Genomic DNA, 21,505 nt, shown 5'->3' on the forward strand with positions numbered 1-21,505 from the left:
ATAACTTGCTTTGGAGAAGTATTTCTTTACAAGACATCCAACAGGATTTTATGTAAATATTTTATTTTGCCTGTCATCTTGGGACAAGAACATGACTTTCTGGATCAACATACTGAGTATGATTCATATGAGAACAAACACACACATCACCCTTTTAAAATTCTTTACTGACACTCTTCTTTCAAATCAGACAGAACTGTCCAGCTCCCACTACAGAAATGGGGGTTTCAAGCTTACGGATGCTTTTGCAGATTTGGTTAAGAGCTATAAAAGCTTCTATTAAAAGCACTTTGATAAGTCTGAAGTGCAACCTGTTACTGCAGTCTTCGGATTTAATGTCAAGAACAGTAGAAACCCAACACAGGGGCAAAAAACGTATCACAAACAATAAGGACAGGGTTCAGTGAAAGATCTCCATTGCATACTTTCACCTCACAGGCATTCCTGATAGGAAAAATGCAGACAGCTTTTGTTTTTTTTAAAAAATACCAGTTACCACCAGAAGAGGAAACAGCAGAATTTCCCCAAATGCTGTCTGTGAGAGCACAGCACAGCTCACACTCTCCCCAGTTCACCAAGGTATCAAATCTCCAGGTACAGATGGTAAGCAGGCCGATCTGAGACACAGTTGTAAGGAGGGAAGGGACAAACAGTGTAACAAATGCCAAGAAAAATAAAACAAACCAACACTCTAGCAACATTTAGTACAACCAGTTTCAACCAGTAAGTCTGGCAAGGAAAAGGCAAAACATGACTGTTGGGGACAGGTAATACCGAGGGCAGCTCTGCTCCAGAGCTTACAGCAAGCACAGGTGATGATACACTGCACAGTCATTATAGTCACAAACCAAGAAACATGGAAACAGTGACACCCGACACAGATCAGCAAACTTCCTACACAGCTCTTTTGTGCTGCCAAGAGACCTGGAGGTCTGGTGTAGACAAATCCACCACTTTTTTCCAGTTGTTTAACACCTGGCATTACAGAAATATTGCTTTGGTGCAGCACCATCTCACAGGATCTCTTGGATTGAAATTACCCAGTTTTGTATTTTATTTTCAGTTTCATCTTCTTTCAGAGGCGGTGGAGAGCGTTCAGCATCTTAACACCAGGACAGACCTTCCATACTTCTGGCAAGAATTCCTTCTTATCCACTTCAGGTCTGAAGCAAGGAATGAAGTACTGCAAAAATAACTATTACTTACAGCAACTGGAACTGTAAACGATGTGACACAAGTATTTCTGCTTTGCTTGTACTTTTGCAATGGTTACAAGACCTGCCCAGCTTCAAGTTATTAACTTCTGCATCCATAAAGTTATTTGTTTTCAATAATTTAAATGCAGCCAAAGTGATGCACAGAAGGTATTAAAAACTTTAGCTACAACCACCTCTACCTTGTAAACCTAGTGACTGAAGAGCCTCTTCCCCTTGGAAAAACTCCAACATACTCTTGACTTGATAAAGCAAATCTAGACCTTTTTTATTTTTTTTTAAACAATTTGCCATAACTGGAATGAGAGATAAATAGAAGGCACAACAATTTTGCTTTTTTTTATACAAATACAAACTAAACATGAAAAAAACTCCCTATTTCAATAAAAAATTTCACAAGTTCAGGAAAAGTGTTTGAAGAGTCAAGTTCTAGACATTTAAAACCTATCCCACAATCCAAAATTTCAAAGTGGTAAAACAGTAGTTCGAATTCCTTGCTGTGATCATGTATCAAAAGGAAAAGAGATTCTACGGACCCATTATTCCACTTTTACAGCGCCACAGAGAGAAAGGTGAAAGTCAATTTTTCATGTGGCAATGTCTCCAAGACCGGAGGATGTTCGTATGACCCTCAAAGAAACACCAAGAGTTTTGCTTTTCTGCCCTTGGAATACTTGCCAAGAACTATGTTTTCCTACAGGCTCTTGAACGCATGCACGTGAAATATTATTCCGCTGACTGCACCCAAATTCAGTAGAAAGAGGGGAGGAAAAAAAAAATAAAAGAAAAAAAGAAAGAGACATTCCTTTAGGAAAAACCACTGGTACCAAAAAAACAAAAATCAGTCCGTAAGTTTGAGGTGAAGAAGAAAATTCAGTTCTTTTCTTTTTAAAATCCACTTTTCCTAAAACGTTGTTCCACAAAGCTGGAATCTGGGACAAGGACTAGGAAAAAAAAAAATCACAGAACCATAACACAACAAAAAGGGGCCAAAATAGTATCAAACGTAGCAGTCTATAACAGGCTAGGGCCACATTCCAAGATACCCAAGGCTGAAATTCACAAATCTGCAGGAAAAAGGGTTTGCGCCACCGTGTCAACATCCGCGACGAATTCACTGGCGTTGCCCGATCCCCCTTCCAGCTCCAAATCCTGGCTTCTGGGACATTCCTCCACGTGGAGGCCCTCGAATCCCACCTCCCAGCCCCCCACGAGTGCCTCCAGGTCCACGGGGTCTGTTGTCTCTGCGATCACCCTCCCTGGCAGCTCGTGTTTTCTTCTCCTCCACGTTCAGGCGCACCTCTCCCCTGAACATGATGGGCTGTAACAAAGCAGAAAAGGTACTGTCATTAATGGGTCACCACAAGCTCTTCAAGGTCACGCAGATTCCTGCAACTTTTGTCTCATATGCTCCTCTCCATGAAAGACTCTGAAGGGTTTTAGGATTGCTTGGTAAACAATAGCAATAGCCAAACCATGCATCCAGTCTTGGGGCTTTACTGAAGAAAATACAGATGTGAAGGAGTGACCCTTGAGAAGTCATCTCAGGCTTAGAATTAACATTCTGATGTGCTTTAGGAAAGAGCTGGGCTGTAAGCAAGCTCACTGCATGGCTGTGAGGGTGCAGCCAGAGTCCCTGCCTACCACAGCAGGCAGGCATGGGCACACATTCTACATTAGCAATCACTGCTGACAGGCTGAGCAGGTACCTCCTGCCTTTGTTAGCAAAATTCTTTTCAACGTGCACACCAATACAGCTTCTGCCTTTCAGCCTCTGACAAACAAGATTCTACTTGTCCATAGAATCACTCTTTTACCTTGTCTTCCTGAAAGCTATTTATACACTTCCTGTGTTCAGCAACCTCCCACTAGAGAAAGGCTCTGTACTGAGTTTCTACAAGCTACTTCAATGACAAAAGACTGCACAAATCTTGGTAATAGGAGGGAAAAACATCACACCTACTTTAATATGCTCAAAAAAACCTAAAGGGACCAAATATAATCTCTTCCTGTTAAGCTGAAGAACACTGTCTGTTGTCAACAGACCAAAAATCACTGACTAGAAATTTATTTACCCTGTTGCTAAGGATCTTCTGAACTGGCTCAGGATCATCAAACACCACAAACCCAAAATTAGGGAGCTTTCCACCACTGTTGATGCGGAGTTCAACAACAGTGCCATAGCCTGCAAGAGAAAAGCCAAGTTCTTGGGTCATACATTAGAATGCTCTGTTGACCACGCCCATGGCTGCAACCCCCAACCCCTCAGAGGACAGCAAAGCAATCAACTTACTTTGGAAAAAATCTTTAAGTTCAGATTTATCCACATCATGAGGAAGGTTGCCAACAAACAGCTGATGACTGTCTGGGTATCTCACAATCCGCCTGGTTTCCACGTCGCCTTGTTCACCCTCGCGAACTTGAACAGAAAAAAACTGATTTTAGAAAAGTCAGTCCCCACAACAAACAGAAATACAAGCCATGGTCAGAATTATCACCATTAGAAAGAATCAATTCACACTGTCTATCCATTCATACACAAAAAAAGGAAAGCATTCTACACCAGCAAGTGTGTAACTATTTGATTTCTATCACCTGGCTGAGGCCAAGCTTGAATTTCCACTTGAGTAAAAATCGTTTGCTTACTGACAAAAATAATGAGATTTTAAAAGTGTTAATTATCACACTGGTTCCCCAAAACCTTTAAGCAACAACAAACAGCTTCTCTGAAGCTTCTCTTACTTGGCCTAGGACCCCGCTGTGGTGGGATGCTCGTTCGCTGTTCCCTCACTCGCTGATCCCTCTGAGGTCTCTGAGGGGGGGTCTGAGATTCGGGCTTTGCCTCAGGGCGGGGCTGTATCAATTCAAAAAGGAGTCAACAGTTCAATCAGACATACCAGGAGGTTCAGCTTTTAAGAGCTCACTGTCAAGTTGGTAATAAAATAAATACAGGGAAAGGTAACAGTTTTTCCCACCTGTGACTAAAATACAGGTTAGCTCATGTTAAAAGCAAGCAGCATTCACATGAACATTCCATTTTCCTCTATGAGAAACAATTAATCCTGAACTCAAAAACCAAGGAACATCTTCATAAAGCCTATCAGGAATCACAGAATGCCAAAGTCTTTGGGGCGTGGGAAGCCAAATCAGAAGCAAATAGATTTCACTCTCTTTTTCCCCTGCCAGCCAGTTTAGAGCTTAAACTTCTCCAGGTGCTGGATTCCTACCTGCGAGACCGGTACTTTCACAACATGAGGTGGTATTCCTGATACTGGGACAGCCCCGCTGGGAGGAAGGTTCTTGCTGGTTACTGATGCCCAGGAAAATGTCTTTAAAAAAAAAAAAAGAATAATAACATAACTACATCTCCTGCTGAAATATATCATTGACAGGACAGCTAACAGACACAAGATAACAGGAACAAATTTTAACTTATACTTGAAAATCAGGAGCCAGCCAATAGCAGTTTCCCCACAATTTCCTTCAAATTATTTAAATTCAAAAGACTCAGTGTAATGATAATGGAGTCACACTTCTACTCTTGAAACAGACACAGCAGTGGCCTAACACCAAGTATCACATGGAGGTTAATAGAAATGTTGGATTCCTGAGTCTCGATCCATCCACTTTTACCTTCCTTAACACTGAGAAGTGACAAAAACCCCCAGGTAAAAATAAAGCTCTGTAAATAGACAGGAGAGCCATACTGATGAAACCACATCCGAGAAAAGAGAGATCCCCCATCATTACCCTGGAGTCCTCTTGCACTGCAGGAGCTGGATCAGCAGGAGCTGGAGAAGGACTCTTTTCCACAGTCTCTTCTGGGGCAGATTCCTCTAATACTGGCTCAGACTTTTCTTCCTGCACTTCTGGTTCAGGTTCCTGTTCAGGTTCTGCCTCTGGCTCAGGCTCTGCCTCTGCAGCTGTCTCTTCCAGGTGTTCCTCAATGTCATTGCTATTACACAGCAGCACAAAAAGCAGGAAAAAGAGGTGGTATTGTATTTATTCTGTTACTGGTGATAAGCAGTACTACTTATCCAGTACAGAAGTCAGGCACATGACATCTGAGAGGAAGAACAAGGCCAAGTAAGGCCACATTGCACAGGAATGCAAATTTTGCATTGGTACATTATAAAGCAGCAAAAATGAAAAATTAATTCCAGAATCTCCATGTTCAGCCCAACAGCATTTTGACTCAGCTGATCAACAAACAGAATTTTTTGACTGTCAGAAGAAAACTATTAATAGCAATAAATTCATGTGACCTGTTCTACAAGCAGCCTGTCTCACACAACACCTGACTTCATCTATAAATATATTATTACCTGACAGTCTGCTCATAATAAGCACCACTATCATCAGGGACGGCCTCAGGTGTCTGCTGTCTTTCCTCAGGTTCCTCCCCTTCCTCCTCTGATTCTAAATAAGGTCACAAAAGAAAAAAAAATAACATACATCTTTAGTATAAGGCTCAAACACAAGGCACCTACCACAAAGTACAGGTGAAGTTTATATCAAAGAGCACACCAGAAGCACTTTCAAGATGTGACACCAAACAGACATTTTTTTATATTTCCACTACCACTTTGATTATTCAGTTTTGACCAAGGTTAAAAAACCATTTTCCAAATACTTCAGAGAACCAGATTCATAACCTACAAATCTGACTGCAACTGCCTAAGTAAGTCCTACAGTCCTTGTAGTAGAAACAGATTATGCCAGAACAATAATCATCTGCATGTCAACTCCTTGCTGGACTGTAAAGAACTACAGGCAAGGAAAAAACCTACAAGCACATGAAATTTAACACTGATTTGTCTTCTCCAGCAAGAATATTTCCTTTGATCTGGGAATAGAATGTTGGTGTTTGGGTCTGGATCTATATCGACAGAACCATCCAAAACTTTCTGCTACTTACCCTCTGGAGGCTCAGTATCAGAGTCCCCAAAAACCTCATCCTGGTAGCGGAAGATATCATTGTGGACATAGAACTTGTTTGCAACAGAGCCCTAAAAGCAAATCAAAGGGAAGAACTGAATCAATTACAACAACCCAGTAATGTAAAAATTGAAGTAATGTGAAAACAAGAAAGGTTTGAGCAAATCATCCTTCCAACAAGATTAATCCAAATTTGCCTCTTTAAAGAAAATAATGTTACTTGGGGCAAGAAAACAAGAAAGAAAAAAAGACACCACTCCTAACAAGTCAAGTATGGGTGGAACAAAGGAAAAAAAAATGTTGAAGTGCTTTTAATTCCAATAGCTCACAACACTGAAGAAGTGTGAGGGACAACTTCCTGGTCTAAAGTATTAATCCTTATCTCCAAGTCATATGGGAAAATGGAGTGATCTCACAACACTCCTTTTTCACTATCATTTTCAACTCTGTGAACTGTTTTGTTAATAGAAGTCTATTTAAAAATGCCACTTCAAATGCTACACCAGCACTCTATGAACAAGAAAATCTGGAACCCATATTTTTAAGTGACAGGAAGCATTTCCCTCTTTCTACCACTTCTTTTTCAGTAAAAAGACCAGTTGCTAGGATAGCAAATCAAAGAGAACATAATTTTAACATGCTTAAGAAAAAAATGTGTTGCACTAACCTAGGAGTCCAAAGTCAGACTATTTATAACCAATTTCAGTATCCAAGGTTAATGTACAATCATACAGAAGTAGTGTAATTCCCAAAGGAATTTTCAGAACATAACTGCTGGATTTTGTGGCAAGTTCCCGTCCCAGTGTAACCATTCAGACTGCAGCCCTGAGGCACAGAGCTCACCAATGCTGCCAGAAGCCCCTGGCAGCCCGGCACACCCACCTCGGGCGCGAGCACGAAGGTCTGCATGAACCTGCGCACGGGCTGCATGTTATTGGAGAGCTCCCCCATCACCTGCACCACCACACCGTCGTTGAGGGTGGCGTGGGCATCCACATGACGGATCTTCGTGTGGCAGTCCTTGAAGTTCAGTGACAGCACCTTCTTGTGGATATCCTAGGAAAGAACAGTACGTGTGGGTTATGCTGCAGAAGCCACTTCTGCCAAGTTAGCAGCTTTCAGAGAAAGCAAAACCATAAAAATTAGTTTAAGATACATTCCCTAACTCTGGAGAGAAAGCTTGAGAGGATGCTTGTTAAGTTTGCTTTGCAAGCAATTTTACATGATGAGCTTTCCATAAAGGAAGCACATTTTGCCTAACTATTGCTGTCTACAGTCGAGACAGTTTTTTTTCCTCCCCATTTTTTTTTTTTCTTTCAGAGAAAGCACTTGAACAGGGTGGGGGTGAACCACAGCTGGATACATTTCTCTTCTCAACCATAAAGGTGACAAATAGAAGGAAAGAACACATTTTTTAAAGTTCTTACAGATTGCCCATAGACTGCATCAGCTGGTTTTCCATTGGAATCCAAGCCACCATGGACATAGGAAGAGTTCTTTCCATAAAACCTGTTGGAAAGAAATATTTTAATGCCAATCTTTGCTGTGCAAAAACATTGAGCCTCTGCATTAGAGTGCAGTAAGAATAATACACTTCTAAGCAAGTTTCCTGTCTGAATCACTAGAAAAAAGCCACAAAATCTTATAATCCTGTTACCAATCTGGAAGTGGAGGGAAAAAGTTTTCTCCAGTAAGTTGGCGCATTCAGGTGTGCCAGACACCCAGGCACCAACAGCCAAAACCAAAGTCTCCTAGGAGCTCATGATCCAATCCCATTATCCCCTTTCTGCATGAGGTCCCCAAAGCAACACCCTGAACATCCAGGACGCTGAAGGCTCCCCCTTAAGTTCTGGTTTCAAGTCTGAGCAAGGAGCAACAGGACTGTTTTGCTCTTCTACAGTAAAAAAAGTATTGCAGGTAAATCTTCCTTTCTGTAACTGAGTGGTTACCAGCTGAAATGCCCTAAGCACCATGGTACTGCACTGTGCCAGCAGATAAAAGATTGGAATGGATTCCATGGCAGAGAGTCAACTGTCCTCTGACCCAACAGGATGAGGTCAGCTGCACACTTAAGTGTGCACTCTGTGTAAGTGTTCCTGAGACTGGAAGGAGAAAGGTTTCAGAAACTTCATCTAGCTACTCAAAACAAAGCAAAACAAAGTGCATCTTCATAAACAAGACTAGTTTCAGGAAGGGTACCTGACAAACTAAACAGGACCCATTTGTTTAGATAATGCATTATAGTTTGCTGCATATCCATAATTTTCCGACTTTCCTTTAAGAAAGAGCTGGTGTGACTCCCAAGAGACGAGTACACAAGCACACAACTTACTGAATATTTCCTCCTAGTCAGGGGGCATTTTATCAATCCAAAAACTACAGAAATGCTTAACTAAGTGGTGTTTTTCCAGCTTCTATTTATATTGATTACAAGCAGAAGTGGGGCAAGCAGCATTTCAGTTAGAACCAGAACTCAGATATTTAAAGAATTCCTGTAATTTTTATTATACATCTTTTAACCCAGCTGATCAAAACCAAGTGACACTCAGCATGCATCTTGAATAAATCAGTTTTTTAAGTGACCAAATTCAACAAGCTAAGGCACCGTAGTAAGATCATTCACAAATTTTAGCACACAAGTTAAGGAATTCACACAGACAAGCAGCTCAAAGCAGAGCTTTACCTGTGCAAATAGTCAGGTGCTTGGTTCAGCAGAGTGTAGTACTGCCTCACGAATTCCCGCCCGACCAGCAGGGGACTTGGCTTCTCCATCACCATTTCTTTGGTCAACTGAAAACTATGGAAAAAAACAAAAGCTCCATAAACCATGAGCATTTCAAATGGCTGTTCACATCCTGATTGCATAAGCCACCTAATCACAGCAGAAAGCACGCACCAGGACTGTTTTACCCCTGTAAGCAGTTTAAGCAATGTGTTTTCAGAGTCATCGGAGTTTTGGTGCCAGGCAGAAGATTCCTGGGTACCAAACCAGAGGTAGGAGAAGCTGCAAGGCCAAGGGAGGTTACCTCATAACCTGCCAGTAGTTAATCATCCCACATATCCTCAGTAAAAAGCAGACGGCAAACAAGTAAGGTTTGTCAAGAGGATTTGCTAAGTGGCTAAGACATTTACAGTCAATCCAAATTCTACTTACCTCACTTGACTTCACAATCAGAATTAAAAGTCAGATGTTCTCAAGCAAAGCCTGTGCTACTGTATTAGGGGCATTTTTAGAAGGTCAGACTAAGTCCAACCTATTTTTATCAGCAGCACAGCACCGCTTGCTGTGAGTATCAAGCACTCTGGAGGAATATTAGATTATATTAAAATTATTATGCTATGAACAAACACATACTGCTCTTCCCCTGATTTCATTAATCTCAGCAAGTCACTTTACACTTCAATTCAGACCACCAGTCAAGTGAACAGCACCAGCCATGCCCAGGGACAAATCCATTTGGGCACCTTCTATCTACCTTCCATGGATCTGTAAGTTGCAAAAATAAAGTCTTTGCACGTAGATTACACAATACATCCATCTTCAGGACAGCCCAGCCCAAACCAAAGCACATTTCCTTGTTATTAAATACTCATTGTTCAAACTCATTCAAAATAGTTTTAAACTTACAGGGATAAACACCAATAGCAGGGCATGTTCTTGGTATCAAACACAGAACCAACAGCAGATTTTCTGCTTTACACTCAGTTGTATCAATCAGCAGAGAATGGGGGCTTAAGAAAACAGTTCTGCTGCTGAAATAACTTTCTCTCCACTACTGACCCCTAATCTCCTTCACAGTTCTTTTCCCAAACACATGGTATTCAAATCCCATATGCACATTCTCCAGGTGTGATGTGCAAGTCAAAACTGACACTATTCAGCTGTGCCCTCTAAAAAGCAATTCAGGAATCATCAATCACTTATCTGCTTTTATTTAATACTGGTAACTATAAATAATGACAAGAAATGGTGGCATCAACAACTGAGGGAAACCCCAGACTGGATCACAGCCAGAACACAGAATGGGGGAAAAAAATGAATCCAAATTAAGTAGTCTTTCAGCACAGACTAATCCAGATGGAGCCCACAAATTCTCATGCCAAGCCAGACATGTCTTAGGACAAGCTTTCTCTTGCCACTATACCCAAAAGCATCCCATATCCTGGGAAAACTGAGTTGCCCACAACTTATCATTCAAACATAGCAAAAGGGTAAGAAAAAGACTGGCTTTCCCACCCGCCTGTACTAAGCCCTATCCTAGTTCATCCAAGAATCTTAAACTCAATTTGATACTCACTGTATTTAATGAATTTCAGAGAACTTGTCCTTTAGACATCAAGAACTGACAACAGAGCAGAGCTTCAAAAGACACAGGTGACCAGGTTGGTGTTATTGCAGTGACAATTTCAAGCACACAATACACACAGGGCTGCAAAGGAAGTCACAACCACACTGCTGGATAGACCAGGAATGCAAAACAGAAGCTTTAAGCCTCAAAAAGATGAATGTACTTAAAAGGTGCCATGGAGGCTGGTACTTTGGGTGAAGCTAAGTCCAAATGAACCTGGCAAATTTCATGTATCTCAATCAGTAGTCAAACACCCAACACATGGCAATCAAAGGACAAGGCAATGTTTAGCTACACTGTCAGGACATCCAGGTAATAGATCAGAGGATGTGATCACACCCAAACTCCCAGCAGTGGCCAGAATGTAATGCATCCAGCTTTACTGGAGGAATGCAGCTAAGATTCAAGCCAGAAGACGTAACAGCAGAGCTGTAATTTTGTATACATTGATATGTTTTGTTCTGCTTTTAATACAATCACACTTCCTCAACTTTCTAAAGTCTAGAATAAATGAGAACTCTTCCCATTCTATTTTAAAACACACTTCTTTCTAGGCTTAAACACAGGGAAAAATATCTGGTGGGCCCCAGATGATGTGTCCATGAACTCCCCCTCTTTCAGCAGGACGTGTGTCTATCACCACAACACAAAGAAATGTTGCCTACATGATAATGTGCAGAAAAAAATAAGACTAAATATGACCTAGAACTGAAAGAGGCTTTCCAAAACATTCAGCTTTCAGCTGTTTGAGGATATTTTCAAGAGCTAACCATGCAGAACGGAAGAAATAGTCCACAGCCTGCAGGAAATGCTCAGATTCTGCAAACCACTTTCATTTCAGGAAGGTTCCACTATCTGTGGTTTTGCAGAAGCCTTTGAACTCTAAGTGTAATGTTTTACAGATACAGGTGTCCAACACCCAGCACAGTCTGAGGTGACAAAAATCTCCAAGAAATGAACTCTTGCCTTCTGCTGCATGTTAAGTGAGATCCCCACAAAATATTATCAGACAATAAAAAAACCACAGCAAAGGTGAAGTACAGCTACCACTGCTGACCTCCTAATCTCACTGCTGCCTCCTGAGTACTTGTGAAGCTCTAGAAGGAGCAGGCCAATCCTAAATCAGGGGGAACAGAAATGGCACAGACACAAACTGCACTTTTATCCCCAGTCAGTTTAACTGACAATGCAGGATTTCTTTAACAGCTAAAAAATTTGCTTCTGTGCAGTCAGTTTACAGCCAGGAAGCCAGTCCTACCATATACCAAGATCACCATTTGGAAAATGACAGGAGGTACACTTAATTTCTTTGTCAAGACAGTTTCCCTGGAATTCAAGCTTATTCCTACAGATGTAAATAGGCAGGTTTTCTATTCAGTTCTGATGAATGATGAATCAGGCTCTTCTGAGAATTATTTTTAAGTGCTTCCTAGAACACCAATGTACAAAGCTTGACATTCTCACAGTATGCCAAAATCATCCTGTAGCACTCAAATCTCAACGGCTGATTCACCTACAGCTCTTTCAGATTTCTATTTTTCAGTGTTAACACACAGGCACATCATCTTCCATACTGGTCTCAAGAAATATTGGAAGTGGCTTAATTAGGTCTGTCATACTCACATGCTTAAAAATATACATAAAAGAACTTCCCTCCTGCTAAGGGTGAAAAATTTATCATAACTGCTAACATGAAAAGAAGAATTGCTGAGTGCCCAGTTGTTCTCAAGCAGATCTGAAAAGAAATGGGAAAAACCTTTACATGACCTAATCAGAGGACAACAATCTGTTTTTACTGCTGCTACACCTGCTGTTACGTTGCCAGTTGCCATCTGTTCCTGTTCTCCAGCCAGCACAACCTGAATGGTGGAAGCCAAGCATCTCCTCAGAGAGTATTTCCTCCCTACCACTCATGAGCAATTTACTACTCCACTATTCCCTGATCCAAGAAAAACTGCAAATCCTTCATACTACATTTTCATTGCACAGCACATAATAGCACCAAATGTTTGAACTGTCACTATGCTACTCCTGATAAAAGCTTATCCACACATTTTCCTGTCAATTGACATAATGATGAAAGGGTGAAAATTGACAGGAAAAGCCGAAAATCTGATTATTTAAGGTTCATTCATAATCATACATTCGTATTATCCCATATGTAAAACAAATTGGATAAGTCAAATTATAACAAGTACACCATAACAATTCTGCAGCATAACTGAGTCCCTTCCTTAAGCCAAGGACTTAGAGGAAGACAAACACCTCCTTTACAGTGGTTATCACCTGGCTGGTGGAAAATTCCACCATCTGTTACAATGCTCCCACTTGGCAGAAAATCAATGTCAGGCACTGAATTTCTAAAATACTGTTATGTAAATTAGACCCATTTATGTAAATTCCACATTAGCAAATTCAGATTTAGGTCCACAAAACCTATTAGTACATCAGTGATCAGAAAAACGGACTCTGCACTCACAGCTAGCATTTCTTATTTTCTTACCAAACTACAACATGGTGAAAGCAAACTAATTGTTGCTGACACAACCCAATTTGTTTGGGGTTTTTGTTGATTTGGGTTTTTTTTAAATTTTTGAATCAGACAAGTTCAGCCTAAATGTTGCTTCTAGAGGACTTCCTACACAAAAGAAAAAACCCTGTGTCTTTCTTACACACATCACAGGATGTTTGGACCCTCAGGACAACCTGTCCCAAGACTCAGACAAAAGCCTGATGTAAAAAGCCAAAGGACCAAAACCCAATTTCACTTCCCAAAGAGTGTGGCAATTTTAAACCTCTTCTGTCAAGAAAAGAGTTAGAACTAACACAAAGAGAAGTTAAAAATTAATCATAATTTCAACAGGCTCTGGAGTGTTTTTAACATTAGCCTCATTTCTTTGTTCTCTGCCATCTTTAATTACTTTTTTTTAATTTGCATTTCAATATAAGGAACCTTCTCAAGAAACCCAAAGTTCCTACAATGCATTCTAGTCCTGACTGGAATATTACACAGCAGTTCACCCCTTCTCCTTTGGCTACTCAAGTGCTAGAAGGTGACCATCTGAACTCCAGTCCTTCCACCTCTACAAACTGGTGGAGTTCACAGGGTGCCACAACAGCCACTCAGAATATTGAACTTTTCATACAGCTCCACTCCCTCATTTTGGTATCAGTGAATTCCTTGACTTAAAAAGGCTTTTTGGAAACTGAAGAAACAGCAGGAGAAGGTCACATGGAAAAGAGGTGTCTGTATCCAAGCACAACACACCACAAATGTGGCAAACAGCAATTTTAGTGGAAATTAAAGGTCTGGTCAATAGTTAATAAGATTGCATAATTAAGTGTCATTTGGGATTTCTCCAAGTTGCTTAGCAACAGGTGAACATGCTCAAAGCCAAAAACCATTTATCAAGATGGAATAACCAGCTCTAGAAGCAGTTACTGCTGCTGTTATAGACAAAAAAAAAAAAAAGAAGAAAATGCCAAAGAGGCCTCTAAGATCCATGATATAGACTGATTTTGACAACAAAACAACAAATACAGTTAATTCCAACTCTACATACATTTTACATGACTAGCACCTGCTCTGCTGCTGACTGAGCGATAAAAGAAACAAACCATGAGGCTGGTACCTGTGTGAGTCATGATACAAAACATTAAAGTGAATAATGGAACACAAGCTAAACTTGAATCCCATGGCAAATTCCAGGGCCCATCTCAGCGGGGGATTTGTATTATCACACCAGCTTGGTCTCAAGTAGGAAGAGCTAGTAAATGTGTATTTAAAACACAAAGACTGTAGGTACACTGAGATATCCTTATTTTAATATAGCCTTAACTATCCAAGGGGAACAAAGAAACCCAAAACAATCCAGCTGTTGACCCGAGCCTAAATTATAGAGCTGAAAATGCACCTCAAATAAGCAGGCAAATGAAGCCCCAAAACACTAATCTGCTTTAAAAAATAGGTCTCATTACTTGCCTCCCACTGGCTGCAGAGGCAGACAATGTCACTGGGACAGTGTCCCAGCAGCACAGCCTGTATTTCAGACAAGCCATTAGAGCTGCCTACCTGTAACCAGTTCATCTTTTCTGCCTTTTGACAGGTTCAGAGGCAAAGTATTGAGCCTGGGAGAAATTATCTTAAGTCAGCACTATTCCACAGGAGGCAAGATGCTTGGCAGCCACAATCAATGGAAATTCAATGATGGGATAAGTTATGCAATAAATAAATATTTGAGTATCTAAGTGGGACAAGTTGTGAAGTTACCAGCATTCAGTTCTTACTAGCATCTCCAGGAAGCATTGAGATAGTCTGCAAGATGAATGTATTCACCAGGAATTTCCAGAAGCAGGCACTTCAGAGCAGTGTGAATAAAGTGTCAGACATATCATGCAGACAGAACAGCCTTTAATAACCTTCCAAACCAACACCTAATAAAACATGGGTCTAAACTGTCAAACTTAGCACAGTTATTTCTCCTTTCACTTGTGACTCATCTCCACTGTATGACCCACACAACCTACACAGACAGGCAGTGCCTACATTTGTAAAATACTTGAGGTGTTACAGGGAACTAGATCCTAAAAAAATAATCACACAGCAACCAGAATCACCAGGCAAACAGCTTTCTCTGTGCTTCATTTTTCAGATGCAGGAGAAAGGCAGAGCAATACCTGAGCCCCTTCTGAAGCTTTGAGATACATTAGAAAAGCCATGCATTACACCAACATATGGATAAGAAAAATTAAGTTAGAAACTTAACTATTTTCTAATCAAATCATCCAAGCCAATCAAAAAGAAAAATAATTTAAGCACAATAAAAAAAAGTTCATCACAAGATTAAAAATTAATTGAGAATAACATTCAGCACTGCCCATGCTAGTACCAAAAAAACTCTCTGCTTGCCAGTGGCAGATGGGAAGCCTTACTCAGCTGTAATGCACAGCCCTTCAAACACGGGGAGAATACAAATAAACAAACCAGCAATTGCTGAAGAGCTGTCAGTGTAGAATTCTGCCGGTGTTTTTGCTAACAAACCTAAGTGTGATCCACAAGTTGATGGATATGATGGAGTCTGCCATTTTTTTAGACAAAAATCAGTGCTCCTTGTGTTTTTTCAGCTCTACCAAGCAAGAGACAAACCAAAGACTGCTAATGCTTTCAGTCAAAATCTAAAAGAAAAGAGATCATTTTGGAGAAACATGATTTCCAGAGCACTAAGCTCAAAAGCAGATTAAAAACACAAAGATGACCTGAAGTGTAAGTTAGGATATTTGAGATCAGCATCTGTACCCCTACAGTAAGGGATGAACATTTACCTGGGTAAGGAAAATTATACCAGACTCTATTCCTTTGTGGCTAAGTGCATAAACCTCCGAAGACAAATAGCAAATTAGGTCCTGTTTACAAAAGGGAAAAGTCTAATCCAGAAGAATCTTGAGAACTTGGTATTAAAACTAACTGATATAGTAAGAAATTCTCAACCAAGTGTTTGGCAATTTTATTCATCCCTCAAAACACTTTGCCTTCCCTGGGTGCTGAGCTTAATATGGTGTTGGTTTGTGGGGTTTTCCTTCTTTTTTAAAGCTGTTTCACCTGGCTTCCAAGTTTGTACTTGATCACATAATCATCATTTCTATTCAGCAGTTACCTGCTGTAACATTAAGCTAAGGTGATCTGTCCTGAGCCTAACAAGCAACACTCCATACCCCCTCAAAAGGAGAGCTCTGTTGCATTTAGTAGTACAGATAAAACACATGGCTCTTGTGGTTTAACGGAAGTAAGAAATGAGCTCCTCTTCAAAATCTGAGTTCTCTGAGAACTCCAAGCCCTGAGAATTCCCAGAAATATTCTTACATTTTTAATAATCCTAAAATCAGATAATCCTAAATGGGCTCTCAAACATGGGGGAAGGACTTGCCTTTGTAATTGAACCTATTTCAACCTCATTTACCCCTCAATTAGAAGCAATGTTTTTCTGCAAAATTATGTTTTAAAAATGCAAATTTCATCTTAAAGTAGAATAGTGCTGAATGGTTTGCTTACTCTTTTTTTTAATTATAAAAGTAAGTCAGCTTTCTGCCTATACTGCTCTCCAGACTGCTTCATGATAAAGCAACTACTTAGACCCTGTGATTTTGCCATTAGAACAGGTTTTGTTTTGACATCCAAGAGCTGCTCCAACATCTCGATGAAGTTGGCAGCAGGTCCAGTCATCTTCTCTTAGGTCTGCAAATTTTCCATTTGGCTCCAATGCAGCTTCTTAAAGTAAAAAAGCAAAAGTTACTCATCAGCAGTCAGAAGAGGCAGATCAGAACCCTGAGCTACACCAACACTACAGTGAAATTCAAGCTTAATGCCACTCAGATTAGAATCACCAAGATTAAGATTCAAAGTATTTCCTGCATGCCAAGCAACAGATAACTGTAAAGAGAATCAACTCTTTCACCTCTACCCGCTTAGGTCACAAAGATGCTTAAACTTGATGTATCAGCTGTATCCTGGCACTCAGGACTGACCCATCATGGCACTGTTACATTAAAAACAAAACAAAGTCAGCCCAGCAGCAGCCAGGAAGCAGCACAGGGCAGAGCAGATGAAAATGGAAGATGGGCAGCAGCACTTTCCAGTGCAGTGCTGCACGTTTGCCTCAGCAAGGAATCAGGTTCATCACAGATCACTCCTACATAACTGACAGCACCCGGGCTCCTGCTCTGAAAGCAGCACTGCACCAGCCATGTCTTCCTGGAAAAGGTCCAGACTTAATATAGCAAAACTGGGACCTCAAGCCAGTACAACACTCACTGCCTGCAAAGTTTAAGGATTCTTTTTACAGTATCTGAGGTACAGACTTCAGTTTTTAAGTACTCATTAATGTAAGGTTATTTAAGGTTATCAAATCCACTAGCAGGTACCCCAGAAAACAATTACTTCAACTCTGCAGATTTTACATAGTCACCTGTAAAAAAAAAAAAAAAAAAAAAAAAAAAAAATCACCCAGTCTTCTAGGGCAAACTATCACTTTTATAGCAAGCAGAACAGACTACAGCCAGCACAGCAACTAACACCGCCCTGCTGAAGTCCTGCTCAGCTTGGATTTCCTCTTTGATTCTTCAGTCATCACCTTATTCAGACAAAAAAGCCCAGGTGCTAATATTAAAAACTAGAACAATGGTTTCTAATTCAAACAGGTCATTTATGCCAATCTTATGAGTGCCCTCTTATCATGTCCTACTGTTTTGAACAGAAATATCAAGATATACTTAAAGCAACATCACCTTTGCTTTATTGCCCTTTCAGTAAAAAGTGTTGCTCTGTATGTTTGCCTTACAATTTGCAAGTTGAAAAATAAAGCTCTGAAACAAAGAACTTGCTGTTTCATCAAGTGCATAAAGATTCTGTTTAAAATTCAGATGTCCAAATACCATCAGTTGTGTTGAACTCTACTGATACTGTTGTGCCAGCAGCAAGTGAGCAGCAGAGCAGTGGTCTTGCCATCACACCACAAACAAATCCTCTCCTGTGCTTTTGTTGTTTTTGAGACTGCAAATGCAAAGACTGCCAACAGAAGATCCTGATGGGCTTGGCACACAGACTAAGTCTTGTCCACCAGGTTTTCTACTTTAATTTCAATTATGCTTCCCAGCCTTCAACTTAAGGAATCCACACTTAAAAAAAACAACCTAGCAAAAAAAGGGCAAATTCACACCAGCCAGGAACTGGGGCCACTCTTTACACCCTGACATAGACAAGATTAAGGTTTTTTTAAATATTTATGTTTATAAAATATACAAATATGATACATATTTGTAAAGGTTCCAACATTGATTTATTTTTCCTAACAGACTTTGTACAATTACACTTTCTAGTAGATTTTAGTAGTGCCTTTCAGGCAAACCAGTCCCTGCAACACGTGATGCTGTCAAAAAGGTAGTGAGATCTCCATCACAAAGATAAGGCTGTAAGACTTTAAGTGAATACTTCCAGCCAACCTTCAAATTAGCTACGTATGCCATCCACTACACTACTTTTTTTTTAAAAAAAAAAAGCTAGACTCACAACTTTACATCATTACATGCGGTGACTGAAACACCCCAGGAAAGGTGAGTTCAGTTCACAGGATGAGATGAGATCAGCAGCATGGAAGCTATCACAGAGCTATCTAGCAAAATGGCTTGGATTATTCTTTACAGACAGAGAACAAGAAAAGTGAAAATCTGTCTGAAGAGAAGAATACCAGGAAAGGTATGAAATGCAGTTTTTTGTCTGTCAACTGCACTTCCCTTTATAACATCAATCTAACAAGCCTTGTTAGCTAAAAAAAAAAAAAATCCAACACACCCCTCCCCACGTTTGATTTATGGCATCTGGAAGCATCAGCTTCCAAAGCTTGATAGCAGTGTCCAGATTTCCTAAAGCTGTCACTCCTGGCTGTGAGAGCAGGGGCTTGCCAAAAATAGCACACACTGGAAACATGGCGGCTTGCTGCAAATGCTGCTTTCCCCCGATGGTGGAACAAAAAAATCCTTTTCTTGGTAAAGAATACTTACTATATGCATGCAAGCCTTAACATAGAAGGTCACCAGGTAAACCCGCTGAGAATTAGGAAGACGTTAGAACATCCAGATCAACATCAGGAGGTACTGGAAGACGTAGCGAAACCTTTTCTCTGGGGTTTCTCCAGCACGTACATCTCCAGCCTTATAGGATGCTGGAAAGTCTCATTTAAAGCACTACTTCGCATTTAAATCTTAGCTTAATCTCGGATTCAGCCAAGGTCATGCAGTAAACCAGGATAAGATCCACGCTCTCCTGCTCGAACTATAACTTCCTCCACCTATAAAGTTACACCAAGGGAGGCACCTCGAGCTGATACCCAGGTCCGGACCGTGCGAGCACCCAGCACTGCCCCTCAACCCGCAGTTACAGCTCGCTATTGAGCGGGAACACCTCGGGCTTTGGGTGGGCTCCTCCCAGGCCCCACCTGCTCGAAACCCAAAAGCAATGAACGAAAAAGCCCTCGAGCCTGGAAACCCGAGAACAAAGCTCGACCCGCACACCTCGCCTCGCACAATGCGGCCCGCGAGCAGCCGATCCCCCGCCCGCCCCCCCTACCCCGCACCGCTCTCGCCGGGAGCTCCGAGGCCGCCGCGGCACCGGGAGCTCGGGCAAAGGCTCCGGACCCGCACGGGGGTTGCGCGGCCGCGGGTCAGGCGGGAAGGCGCCCGCCACAAAGCGCCGCGGGGACCGGGCGGGCCCCACGCCGGGCGGGATGGAGGGGGGGAGGGGGGCGCCGGCAGCGCCGTCCCGCACGGCCCGCGGCCTACTGAGAGCCGGGGGCGCCTCGGAGCCAGGGCGGTGCGTGCGGCCCGCGGTTCCCCCGGGAAGGCGCGGCCGCGCCGGTCTCTCCCCGCGCCCCCCACCCCCCTCACCTGCGGGCAGAGCGGGACGGGAGCGGAGGCGCCGCTTCACCACAGAGCCCGGCGGACGAGAAGCGCCTCACGCAGCGGCGTGCTCTGCCGCCGGCTACATATATCCGGCGCGCAGCCTACCCCAGCGGGCGCGGCCCAGCCACTCAGAGAGCGGCGCTCGCCCTCATTCGGATGCCGGTTGGCCCATGGCCGTGAGGAGGAGGACGGAGAGCTGAGGGGCAGCTCAGCCAGCCAACCATGCGGCAGCACTCCGCGGGACCGTGAGAGTGATTGACAGGCTGGCGAACCAATGGGCGATGGGCGACTGCTGATAGATTTGCTCTTTGGCCAATGGGACGACGCTCCCCGTGCCAGAAGGCGCGCAAGGCGGCGCGCGCCGGACGCCGCAGTGTGGTTGAGCCGCACTGCAGCGCCCTTGAGAAGGTGCTGGTAAACCCCGTTATAGATGGGGGCGGGCCCCGCGGGGCGCGGCGGCCAATGGGAGGGCGCGGCGGACGCTGACGGACAGGCCCCTGCCGCGGCTCTTAAAGGGGCAGGCGGCCCCCACGCGGGGCGGTGTCCCGCGCTCCGCAGCGCGCCCTGCTGGAGGGAGGGAGGCGCTAACATGGCGGCGGGGCCATGTGCGGGGCTGAGGGGGCACCCAGGGCCCGCCGCCCACGGCTGAGGGCTGTGGGCCCCCAGCAGTGAACAGACGGTGGCCGCCCGCTTTGGCTGTGTCTCCTCAGGCTGCTTGGTGCTCACCTGGCCCACACACCAGCCCGGGTGGGAGCTGCTCACCCCAAGGCACGTCCACCACACGCAGCTCCAGCTGCTCACGCCAAGTGGAAGGTGGCGGTCACTGGTGGTCACTGACCCCTGCCCATCCCAGGAGGCTCATCCAGCTGCTGCTTTTCCCTCACAGCTTCTGAGCAAAGCACACTCAGCATCATCTGCCCCAGAGGAAGGAGAATCCGAGCAGGAGCGTTTTCTAACACACCTACAAAGGAGGAGAAGGGCCTGGAAGTTCTCAGATACTTTTGCTCACCAGCAGCTGCTGGTCCAGGGACCCCGGAGAGCAGGCAGTGAGCCAGAGCTAAGCAGCTTCCAGGCAGCCATAGCTTTCCATTTGTTTGTGTCACGTCCCATCCCACATGTATCCATTACACAAAGCACTCAGAGATAGATTTCACCCTATAAAAATTACTTCCTGCCCACCACCACATCCCTGAGCGCTGCCTAAACCCCTCCCTGCCATGCCTTGCAGCAAGAGATACAGACAGTGGATTCACGTGGGGCCATGCTCCGCATTAATATCCTCCCCAATACCTCCTGGCTATTTTTAGCCTAAGCCATGCTGCAATCTGCCAGTTCATAAATCAGCACTGCAGACTTTTACAAAGTTTAACGCAAGCCCAGTGACCTGGCACAACAGCCCGTCCCAAATAAACTCTGCCAGGGGGATCCTGGACATCTCTCTGCAGAGCAATATTGGGGCAGGGAATTCCTCCTTTATAAAACCATCGGTACAGCAGCATCATCCTGTGCACCTCGAAAGAAATGCCCTGACCCTCAGCCGGTGTGGCAACGAAC

At 43.0% G+C, this 21,505-nt stretch overlaps 1 protein-coding gene across 2 annotated transcripts; it reads right to left on the reverse strand.

Moving 5' to 3' along the window:
- Window positions 1–1,457: 1,457 nt before the first annotated feature.
- Window positions 1,458–20,066, reverse strand: G3BP1 (G3BP stress granule assembly factor 1). Of its 2 annotated transcripts, none has more exons than XM_005523593.3 (12): window positions 19,937–20,066; window positions 8,836–8,949; window positions 7,580–7,661; window positions 7,035–7,208; window positions 6,133–6,223; window positions 5,540–5,633; window positions 4,965–5,169; window positions 4,442–4,543; window positions 3,957–4,068; window positions 3,508–3,633; window positions 3,290–3,399; window positions 1,458–2,535 (listed from the first exon to the last, which is right to left on the reverse strand). In XM_005523593.3, the coding sequence occupies exons 2-12, from the start codon at window positions 8,928–8,930 to the stop codon at window positions 2,329–2,331; spliced, it is 1,398 nt and encodes a 465-aa protein (XP_005523650.1). In that variant the 5' UTR covers window positions 8,931–8,949; window positions 19,937–20,066; the 3' UTR covers window positions 1,458–2,328. The 2 variants fall into 2 exon arrangements, with proteins under 2 accessions (XP_005523650.1, XP_005523649.1); XM_005523592.3 differs by having other exon boundaries at window positions 3,290–3,420.
- Window positions 20,067–21,505: the final 1,439 nt, after the last annotated feature.

The sequence above is a fragment of the Pseudopodoces humilis genome, chromosome 17 (assembly GCF_049639895.1).
Source record: "Pseudopodoces humilis isolate 2021_Gansu_Grassland_sample_001 chromosome 17, ASM4963989v1, whole genome shotgun sequence".
Taxonomy (NCBI): Eukaryota; Metazoa; Chordata; class Aves; order Passeriformes; family Paridae; genus Pseudopodoces; species Pseudopodoces humilis.